The sequence below is a fragment of the Aquarana catesbeiana genome, linkage group LG13, assembly GCF_042186555.1.
Source record: "Aquarana catesbeiana isolate 2022-GZ linkage group LG13, ASM4218655v1, whole genome shotgun sequence".
In the NCBI taxonomy this organism is placed as follows: Eukaryota; Metazoa; Chordata; class Amphibia; order Anura; family Ranidae; genus Aquarana; species Aquarana catesbeiana.
Window position 1 is genome coordinate 52,448,608 of NC_133336.1, and position 11,964 is coordinate 52,460,571.

The following is an 11,964-nucleotide window of genomic DNA, read 5'->3' on the forward strand; positions in this document are numbered from 1 at the left end:
CTATCGTGCCCACATTCTGGTCAGACGAAACCATGGGTCTCCTTAAGGTCACACTTCCTTCAACGTGCGTGGCCTTAAAACACAGGCAAAACACTCAGCTTCTAGCTGGATTGCGGAAGGGTAAGACGCAAGTCGCTTTTTTTTTTTTTTTTTTTTTTTTTTACAGGAAATTTGCTTTCGCAGTGATCGAATCCCTAAACTGACCAATGGGACATTCCCCACGGTTTACCACAATGTCTCTCCTATCTCCAAGACCAAGGGGGTTAACAGTCTGTTGGCTAAATCGGTTCCTTGGACCTTTGAGGCACAGCGGACAGATGACCTGGGCCACTTCCTTCTCCTGAAATGGAGGTTGTTTGACAAGCAGGTCACCTTTGCCAATGTCTACTTTCCCAATGTGGATAACCCACAATTTTTGCGTAATCTCCTTCCTGAAATTTTAGAGTTTGCAGAAGGGCTCCTCATTTTTGGAAGAGACCTCAACTACTGGGCATCTCGCGTCGCTCCCCTGTTATCGCCTGAAGACAGATTTGCATTTGGTTTGACACCTGGAGGTTGTTACATCGCCAAGGCCGTGATTATTCCTTTTTCTCCCCAGTCCACCAAACTTACTCGCGGCTGGACTATCTTCTGATTCCGCATAAGTATCTGTCCAGAGTAGTGTCTGACATTGACGTTGTCTCTTAGACCATGCCCCGGTTCATCTGACTCTGAATCGGTTGCTAATCCTTGTTGGCTGGGAGGCTCACAAGACAGTGGTTCGGGGTGCTTTAATCAGAATAGGAGCCCATCTTAAGAGGGAGAGATCCAACACACGGAGGAATTTTTGCTCACTGCGTAGTCTGGAGTGCTCCCATAAGGCCAGCCTCGTCCGTACCACATATCAGGATCTTCTTTGGATTCGTGAGGAGCTCCACACGCTCCTATTTCACAAACCGAAGCAAAAACTGGCATGGGCTCACTGTGCAATGTATGAATTCTCTAACAAACTGGGTACGTTGCTGGCGTGGGCATTGCGAGGACCACGTACAAAAACTTACATCCCTCGTATCATAGGCTCCTCAGGGCAAAAGCTTCATACTTCTTCGAATATGGCGGCGGAGTTCAGATCCTATTATGAAGGCCTCTACAACTTAAACTGTTACACCCCCCACCCTTCGGATTCTCCCTTTGGTGACGGTGTCAACCCTCAGTCCTATCTTGCCTCCTCGGGCATGCAATCTCTTCCTCTAGCAGTTCAAGAGGAATTACAGCCCATCACAGTTGAGGAGTTGGGAGTAGCCCTGGCTCATTCGAAGCCGAAGAAAGCCCCTGGCCCTGACGGCCTCACCCCAAGTTACTACAGTCTTATTTTGAGACCTTATCTCAACCATTCCTCTCTGCCCTAAACTCAATCACGGATGGGGAGTCTTTTCCGAGCGAGACACAGAGCCTATATCTCTCTTATTCCAAAGGAGGTAAAGGACCCGTTGCGGTACAGGATCACCTGATTGCACTGAATGCAGATTTGAAGTGATTTACGAAAATTCTGGCCAATAGGTTGCTCCCGCATAGCCCAAGTCTCATCCACAAAGACAAAGCAGGCTTTGTGCCCCTTTGCAAGCCACGTAATAACACCATTCGGTGGTGAATTTGATCCACGCAGCCAGATCGAATCAACCTCTTCTCTTGCCGTCTACTAAAACAGAGAAAGCCTTTGATTGGGTAAACTGGACCTTCATGTGAGCCACCCTAGAACACATCGATCTCCAGTCCTCCATGCTGAGTTGGATACGGTCACTCTATTCTAACAGCACGGCCGCGGTCAAGGTCAATGAGACAAGATTTTCAACATCCATAAACGGCATGCGACCGGGCTGTCCCCTTTGTATTTATACTCACCTAAGAGCCTTTCCCATGTATGGTTCGGGCAGGCTCTGGTGTTGCCGGTTTTCATAAAGCTTCAAGGACGCACAAGGTGGCCGCATTTGCGGATGATTTGATTTTTTTTCTTAACTGAACCACTTACCTCCCTTCCGAAACTGCTCCAGTCTCTACAGAAGTATGGTGCCCTCTCCTTTTTCCAAATTACCCTATCTAAACCGTCCGTTCTTAACATCACGGGGGACAGGGACATGATTAAATCACTACGCCCGGTGTTATCCCTTCACTGGGTAACATACTGGTGGTGGTCAGGGACGCCTTTAAACATTCCTCAGTGTCAACGATACCTTCCATTATGGTACCAGTACTTGGCAACACGGAGTTCCCGCCCTCCAGAATCCCCATTTTCAGCGTTTGGTCACAAGTGGATGACTGTCTCCATGACTTTATGGGCCCTGATGGCAGACTTTCCCCCTCTGCTGGAGTATTGGCAGCAGACCCATCGCTGGATTTTAGGAGTGGTATGCAGTTACGCAACTTTCAGAGACAAGGGTGTCTGCGGACATCGGGCGCATCTTGCCAGCTCACGGAATTGGAACACATTTGTTGTCGGGGGAGCCAGTCTGCCATAGCCTCTCAATATATGCCTCTTTGATTCAGCCGGCGGCAGGCTATGTGCCACCCTTCCTATCCAAATGGGAGTCAGACTTAGGCACCCAGTTCACTGACTCCCAGAAGGAAAAAAATCCTCCATTTTGCCCAAAAGTCCTCTATAGCTACCCGGATCCAGGTTACAAGATATTTACCAGATGGTACAGAGTCCCTACCACTTTACATTGTTCTCTCAGTGTTCTCAAACCGCCAGCATACACTGGGAACCTGAGGGAAGAAACAATGCTACATATTTTTTATTTTATTGTCTTAAACTTGAGCCCTTTTGGCATGAGGTGATCTGCACAATCACCTGACAAATGTTGATCTGGAAGTGAACCCTGCGCGGCCTGTCTACTTCACCTCTCAGGGACCAATCAATTAGTATAAGGCCTCCGTTACAATCCAGCTGCTGAATACGGCCAAGGCATGCATCCCCCTCAGTTGGAGATCAGAGAACCCCCCATCAAAATCTCTGTGGTGCTCTAAAGTGAACAAATTGAGAGACATGGAGTGCCTCACCACTACCCTTCACAACCGGGAGAAGACCTAAGGCGAGACCTGGCGTCCTTGCAATCATTTTGTGTTCATTGACAACTATCTCCACGAGGTGGCACAATTGAACTGACCTCCTGGATTTAACCCAACTCCCTGGGAAGAGGCCCCCTCTGCATTTTTTCTCTCCCCCCCCCCCAATCCCATTCTGGTGATGGGGACATCTCATCCCCCAATCCTTTCTCCCTCTTGCTGCTTTCTCTCCTCCATCTTTCTGACTCAGTGATGGGCTATGTTGCTCAGATATGGTATATATCCCTGCCTACATTTCGCCCTTTATATTATCCCATAACTGGGCTAAACAGGCCTTAGGGAAGCATTATCTCCCGTTATGCTAACAAGGTTCTAATCTAAGTTACTCCACTTAATTGTATCTTGATGTATTTTTTCCCTGCATTCAATTACATAGGTCTTGGGTCTTCCATATAATTGTTGGGCTCCCCAGCATGATGCACTGCTCATTCTCACAAGCATAATAGTTTTTTGAGACCATCTATACGGTGCAGCGCTGGCCGTGTTCTAGAACTCTGCTTACGTGACCCATTCTGTGCCATTTGACTGCGATATTGGTTACCATTGTATACTTTGGCTGTTGACCAACTTTCTTTGGAAAAAAAAAGGAATTACAAAAAAAAAAAAAAAAAAAAGATGATGTGCCATGCTGATAGACTCATACCCAAAATGACAGTGCTGTAATAAAATCAAAAGGTGCTTCAATAAAGTATTAGTTTAAGGGTGTGCACACTTATGCAACCATATGATTTTAGTTTTTTATCTTTACTTCCCTCCACCTAAAACATTTCAATTTGTTGTTCAACTGAGTTGTACAGTTTATAGGTCACAATTAAAAGTGGGAAAAGTTCTGAAATGATTTATCTTTGTCTTGTTTTTTACATCACAGAACTTAACATTTTAACAGTTGTGTATACTTTTTATATCCACTGTATAAGCTGCAACAGGAAGGCAAAGATTAGGGAGAACTGGTCCCACAGCATTAGAGCATCTACTATAAAAACGCTTGAGGATCCCTTGTCCTGCAAACATACCTGTCCAGCTTCATCATGAACCTGGACACCAGAAGATACCCCCCGTGTGTGATTTATTAAAAAAAAAAAAAAATGCAGTATAAACCTCATTTCAGAGCGCTGCTCGGCACGCATGGCTCTCTTCTCTCTTCGTCTGACAGCTGCAGTGGGCAGGGCAAAGATTCCCCTGCTGATGTCAGTCAGGAGGAAAGAGCCAGGCGGTCACATGAGCGCCGCTCTGATATAAGGTATATACTGCATTTTTTATAAAAATAAAAAAATCACACACACACAGGATTAGGAGACAGCGCTGAGAGTATAAAGCTGTAGGAGGTTATTCTAGCAGCAGGAGGGGAGGGGGCGGGCACTGTCACTAGCTGACAGGCAGGGATGGGAGAGGGGAAGGAGGACAGGAGAGACAGCGGATGACAGAGGTACTTAAACTGACCACAGCGTCAGGGCTCAGCAGCCATGATATACTGTAGTCAGTTTACGGGAGGGGGGCATAGCCAGGCAGGATCAGCCAGGTATTTCAGGTGTTACAGGGGTCCAAATTACACAGCACAAGCACTGTACTTTATAACATGCTTTAAAGGGACAGGATCCTTTTTTTGGGTAACAAACACTTTAAGCCATGGGTAGAGGACAGGTTTTACAAGAGCTGGCTTATTGGTTTTCTGATTGCCAGTATCCTAAGCTTCTGTAGGCGGCAGTATACCCCAAACAAATTCCTGTGCCCCTGGACACCTAGAGGTTTTTTTTTTTTCCACTGGTACATGTCACCCATGACTGTGCACTGTGCAAACTCTGCACAATACACTCATCACTACACACAAATAAACACACTTTAATCAAAGAAGTTTTCTGGCCAGTTAAATGTGGGGGGGTGGGGGGGTGGGACAAACACGCAACACAATTCATCCAAGAAAATCAGCAGCCTGCAGAAAGACAAATCTATAAGTCTCTACATAACCACTAGCCGACCAGCTCACGCAGATATACTGCGGCAGGTCTGCTCTCCTGCGCGAATCGACTTACCTGTAAGTCGGTCCGTGCAGGGTTGATAGTGGGTGCGTGCCCGCCGCAAGATCGTGCCCCTGGGTCCCGCGCACTAGATGTCCGCCGGCGACCCGCGATCGTGGCGAGGAGAGGTAGAACGGGGAACTGCCTATGTAAAAAAAGGCGACTCCCGTTAATGCTTAGTGACATGACAGATCTACTGTACCCAGTGATCAGGAACAGTGAGCTCTCATGTTCCAGTGAGCCCATTCCCGCCTACAGTTGGAACACACTCAACCCCTTGATCGCTCCCTAGTGTTAACCACTTCCCTGATCAGTGCATTTTTATAGCACCGATCAATGTAACTATGTCACTGATCCCTAAAAAGTGTCATTTGGGGCCAGATTTGTCCACCGCAATGTCGCAGTCCCGCAAAATAAAATAAAAAAAAAAAAAGTCGCTGACCGCCACCATTACCAGTGAAAACAATACAAAAATAAATAAAATGTCCCAAAATCTTTCCTGTAGTTTGTAGACGCGATAACTTTTTGCGCAAGCCAATCAATATATGCTTATAGCGATTCATTTTTTTTTTTTTTTTTTTTTTTTTTTTTTTTTTTAAAAAAAAGAGGAAAAATACATAATGGCCTAAACTGATGAATACATTTTTTTTTTATTGCATATATATTATAGCAGAAAGTAAAAAAAAATAACTTTTAGAAAAAGTTGTTGGTCTTATTTTGTTTATAGAGCAAAAAATAAAAACCGCAGAGGTGATCAAATACCACCAAAAGAAAGTTCTATTTGTGAGTAAAAAAGGACATTTGTTTGGGTAAGGTGGCAAATCCTTCCAGGGCTAAAGTGGTTAACCACTTAGGGACCAGGCCTATTTTTCAAACTTCTTGTTTACAAGTTAAAATCGTTTTTTTTTTTTTTTTTTGCTAAAAAATTACTTAGAACCCCAAAACATTTTTTTTCCTAACACCCTAGAGAATAAAATGGCAGTCATTGAAATACTTTGTCACATCGTATTTGCGCAGCAGTCTTACAAGCGCACTTTTTGGAAAAAATACACTTTTTAATTCAAAAATAAAACAGTAAAAAGTTATCCAATTTTTTTTTATACTGTGAAAGATGTTACGGCGAGTAAATTGATACCCAACATGTCCCGCTTCAAAATTGCGCCCGCGGTATGGCGACAAACTTTTACCCTTAAAAATCTCCATAGGCGACGTTTAAAAAATTCTACAGGTTGCATGTTTTGAGTTACAGGAGGTCCAAGTCTAGAATTATTGCTCTCATGCTAACCATCGCTGTGATACCTCACATATGTGGATTGAACACAGTTTTAATATGCGGGCGCTACTCACGTATGCATTCGCTTCTGCACACAAGCTCGGCCAGCAGGGGCGCGTTAAATGTTTTTATTATTATTTTAACTTTTTTTTTTTTTTTTAAAGAACAGTGTAAAAATAAAATGTGTCACATTTATTCCTATTACAAAGGAATGTAAACATCCCTTGTAACAGAAAAAAAGCATGACGGGACCTCTTAAATAGGACCTCAGATCTCATAATTAGACTAAAATGCGGGAAAAAAAAAAAGAAAAAAAAAAAGTCCAGTGCAGTGCCTGGCGGCTCCCATCAGTGCCCATCTGCAGCCTCGCCATTGCAGCCTTATCAGACTGCATTGATGGGCAATGGCGAGGCTGAACAGCGAGGCTGCAGATGGCCACTGATCAGGCTGCAATGGCGAGGCTGCAGATGGGCACTGTTCAGGCTGCAGATGGGATCCAAACAGTAATGGCGGGATCCATACAGTAATGGGGGGATCCACTTAGATGCCCGACTGGCAGCTAGCTTAGCCTCTCAGCGCGCTGCCGCTCTCTGCTCAATGAAGATCGAAAAATGAGTGATCAGTAGTCATATGATCGTTCAGTTTGGGGTCTTAAGAGCCGGCAGAGGAGATGAGGATGCATGTTCATTTTTTGCTATGTCACACTTCTTTAAAATGAACCCAAATATTTTAAAAGCGCATAAAAACATAACATAAAAAAGGAACCTAATAAAATTAAATTTGTCTGTTTATCATTTAATTTATGCTTTGGAACTAAAAAAAAAAAAAAAAAAAAGAATCCTAATAAAAGTCTTACCTGATAACCGATTAAGCCACTTAGAGGACATTTTCTCTCTTTGCTAATCCATGTGGCAATACTACATGCAGCAATTTTTCTCGGTTGAGTCACCACAATGTTACAGTAATTGGAATTTTGCATGTGGTGATCAAGGATGTACTGGGGCAGCTGAGTGCTTTTACCACTGCCAGTGGCACCCTGTATAATTACCACTGAATTGTACTCAATAAGAGCGATCAGCTGCAATGACAAAAAACAAGATTTTAAACAACCAGTTTAAAAATAAACAAAACACATGCATTCAAATGTAACTTGCATATATAATGAGGTTAGTGCATGTAAGGCATTACAAACTTTAATATTCATGATTTTCTAGCATGTGGGATGCAGAGAAGGTAACTGCGTGAATACATGACAGCTCTCAGATTTACCCCACGTGCCACCCTATCAAAATTTATAGTGACCTAAACGGTAAAGTTAGCTTTGGCGTGAAACTTAACTCCAGATAGATTTAAAAGAAAACTAATGCAGCTGTTAATAATTAAAACATCCTTAAAGCATATAAAAGCAAATGAATCCTTACCTTGTAAACCAACCCAGTCACTTTAAAAACAAACTAAAAAGCAAAAAAAAAAAAAAAAAATCCCTTTATGCATATGCTGCATAAAGGGATTGGAGAGAGAAGGCAAAGGAAGAATCAGCAGTGCACTGGTCTTCCCAGTGAGTGGCTGTGCAGTCCGGGGGGGGTCGTCTCAGCACAAGGGTGATCATTGGAGGAGAGAGCAGGCCAAGTTTGCAGTAAATCTAGAAAACTTACCTTGCTGTGGTCTCGTACCTAGTGGTCAGTTTTTAACAGGAAAGCAGAGGGACTGTCCGCAACACCAGGTATTTCACACAAAGTAAGCAATACAAAAGAGAGGACACTTTCTCATACACGTACATGGTACAGTAGGGCACATATCAGGTATATGAAATATTGGGTAAACATTCTATAAAAGTAGTATTCCATGATAACCCTAAATCTTATAAATTCTTCCTCTAGAACCAGAGCAATTCTTCCCTTTGCAAGTAAATGATCTAGTGCCTGAAAAAGCTATGTCTTCGAGGAGTCAAGGTTCAAATGTTTGACGACCATTAATCAATCCCCACCTTCATTGTGGTAAAGGTTTGTCCCCCAGCTTGCAGGGCTCAGAGGATGAAGGTTTTGTAGAATTGGGTACTACTGGGCATTGGGCTTGGAGCCAGACTTATAATGGATGAAAGGAATGTTTCTTCGGGATAGAGGGAAGAGTAGGCTTCTGTACCACAGATATTGTCTATTTCTTTAGTGGTAAAATGAGACGACAGTCACTTTCTGGATTTAATCATAAAAGAGCAAACATTCAACCTGTTTCTTACATGGCACCTCTGCTGACCAACACTTCAAGAAACCTTGCACATATCGATTTGTTACCACTTTTACCACCTTTGGTCTTGGCAAATTTTCAGCTTTCAGCCCTGTTGCACTATGAAAAGACAATTGTGGTGGACACAGCCAGTAAAAAGCTGCATGGCCCCAGGGGTGCGTGAGCTGCTCTGAGAGGACATCATATGCAGAATAGCCTATAGCAGAATGATTGCAGGGCGGGAAGGTGCCAACTGGGCTCTGAGTTAAAACAACTAAACATATCAAGGAAGTGGAACCACTCCCCAGACAAGACTAGCATCCCGCAAAGGCAGCAACAAACTTTGTAGTACTTAGAAAAAGTAAACAGATGACCGGGGGGGCGTGTCCAAGATGGCGGCGTGAGCAGTCGCATACTCCAGAGCTCCGCCGGGGCCTACTTCTTTATCCGAGCCATCGGATCCCCAAATATTTGCCCGAGGTGGCTGGACCCGTTGCCCACCTGAAGATTTGCCTCCTGATCCCCTGAGAGCCCGCACAGGGACGTACAGCCCCCCGATAGCCTGAGGCCTGGTCTCCTCGTGTGGAGCGCCGGACTAGATTTGCTCCGGCGGCGGGACTGAATGGCGGGCCAGATGACCATCACGGGACTTTAACGGGAGCACACCCGGCCTTCTGCCATCTTCTTCTGCGGACATTGGATTCTCCCTGGATCCATCCAACCCTTGACGCAGAGGTCGGAGCCGCCAGCCCGGCTACGGCGCCGGCTGAGGATCCCAGGAACCCTCTCTCACCAAGCTCCAGCATTACCGGAGACACTCGGCCTAATCCTGAGGTGTAGGGGACCCAAGTGACACAGCGGAGGATCCTGAATGAGGCGACGCCAGTCAGGCGCAACGGCTGGTAAGGGGAGAAAATATAAATTCCCTCCCTCCTCAGAGATAGCCCCCTGACAACCAGCACTTCCACAAGCCCCCAGACCTACCTGCAGTGCACACAGTGCATCACAAACTGCCATAATGGAGGCTGAGGAAGCAAGACCCCCCTGGCTAGCGGAAGTCATGGCGGCCATAGCCACATGTCAATCCACGCTCACCGCAAAAATTGACGCAGTACAAATGGATGTGGGACTCCTAAAGGCAGGACATGGATAAGCTCCGAACTAGGGTGACTGAAACAGAGCAGAGGGTTAGCAACACAGAGGACACGGTCGCAGAACACAGCGCAGCACTCCACACGCTCCAAACCAAGGTCAAGGCCCTGGAGTATAGGGCAGAAGACGCAGAGAATAGGAATAGGCGCAACAACCTGCGCATAGTCGGTCTGGCAGAGGGGACCGAGGGCAATAACTCTACAGGTTTTGTGGAGGACATGCTACGCAACCTCTTGCCAGATGCTTGTTTATCCCCTCATTATGCAGTGGAAAGGGCGCACAGAATCCCCCCCTCGTACATTCATTCTCAGACTTCTCAACTTCCGGGACAGAGACGAGATTTTATGCGCCTCTAGAAGCGATTTAAGGTACCAAAATAACAAATTGATGATCTTTCCTGACTACTCGATAGAGACGCAGAAGCTCAGGAAGTCGTTCGACCATGTGAAAGCAGCGTTGAGAGCCCGTAACATCAGTTACAGTGTCCTATTCCCAGCTCGCATGAGGGTTCAGGATGGAGAATCTGTCCGCTTCTTCTCCTCTCCCAGGGAAGCGTCAGCATGGCTGGATACACTGCCCCAAGAGCGACAACAGAGAGCCTAATCTGCAAATAATATACATTCAAGTTTGCAACCCATTGAGCCCCGAATACCAAGCTCTGATGTTGTCTACTACTGTATCCTGCATTTCGGTATATGATCTGAGACAATTCGGATGCACCTGTTGTGTTGCCTTAAAGTGCATACCCCCACAAGGGGTCCGAAAATCACCAAGTTAGAACCCCTGGTCGGAGGAACCAGGAGACCGTTAATGTTAAAGTGGAATTGAAGAGACTACTGGTCCCTTTTCATTAGGGATCATTGGGAACCGGATTGCCACATGCATTTCAGATGGCGGAATTTCTCCTTTTCTTTTAAATTTTTCTCCAAAATTTTTTTGTTATTTCCCCTGTTTTTTCTCTTTTTTCCTCCAACACTTTTTTTTCCCATATATATGCAAGGGAGGGCCCAGCCCAATGTTATACTATTTGTTTCTTTTACCCTCCTTACGGCGGGGTCCCCTGTCAGACTCAGTGACGCTCCGGCGGAGCCCCAAGTCAGCGGAGAGTGACTCGGCTCACCTGGGACCCTCGGGAATTCTTGGGGGCTCGAAACGCCTATTGCACAGGACCCCCCTTTTGCAGCCGGCGTGCTGATTTTGTTCGGGATGGATACCTACCTCAGTTTCAAGGGGTTGGGTGGGGTGGGGGGAGGGGGTAGACGCCCCATAAGGGCAGGTTCATTGTTCTGGGTTAAAAGTTTGATTTTGTTAATATGCTCCTTGAATGCATTGCAAATGTCAGTACTGTACGATCATGCATGTTGTATCTTCCGGGTCGGGGTGGCAGCCTCAGGGGTAGAGTGTTTTTCAAATTCGGATACCCCCGTTCTACCACATGATTATGGCGTCCCTTAACATTCTGTCTTGGAACACCAGGGGCCTGAACTCCACGGTTAAGAGGTCACTGGTGTTCCAATTCATCAAAGCTCGCAGCCCGCACATCTGCATCTTACAGGAAACCCACCTGGGGGGTAGCAAAACTATGGCCCTAAAGAAACCCTGGATTGGGTACCACTACCATTCCACGTATTCTAACTTTGCAAGGGGCGCAAGCGTCCTAGTCCATAAATCTCTCCCCTTTAGGCTGCTAGACCTGGTGCTGGACTCGGAGGGAAGATATGTGGTGGTCCATGCTCAGATACACTCTATGAACTGGGTGATAGTGGGAGTATATTTGCCTCTTCCGGCTTCCATGGCTCTCCTGCACCAGGTGGCCTCCAGAATAGCAGACTTTCAGAGCGACAATATAGCCATTTTAGGTGACTAACTTAGATCCTAAGCCGGAGGTGGATAGGATGTCCAGCGGTGGTCACTCTCACACAGGTCTGGGAGACTGGGCCGAACTGTATGATTTGACGGATGTGTGGCGGTGGAGAAATCCTCATCTTAGGGCCTATACCTGCCACTCAGCCTCCCACAGATCCTTTTCCAGAATCGACTTGGCCTATGTGGATCGCTCTGCCTTGTTTAGGGTGAGGGATGTCAGAATTCTTCCCCGGGGCATATCGGACCACGCACCGCTCCTCCTAACGCTGGAACTCTCCTCCACGTCGGGAATCTCCCTGTGGAGATTATCCAGATTCTGGGTTTCGGATGAGA

The 11,964-nt window shown here is 46.0% G+C and overlaps 1 protein-coding gene across 1 annotated transcript in view; it reads right to left on the reverse strand.

Moving 5' to 3' along the window:
* TDRD9 (tudor domain containing 9) overlaps positions 1 to 11,964 on the reverse strand; it is a 393,320-nt gene that overhangs the window by 312,475 nt on the left and 68,881 nt on the right. Inside the window, exon 4 of the mRNA XM_073609957.1 lies at positions 7,247 to 7,468. Within this exon, the coding sequence (XP_073466058.1) occupies positions 7,247 to 7,468 (222 nt within the window). The remainder of the gene's footprint in view (positions 1 to 7,246; positions 7,469 to 11,964) is intronic.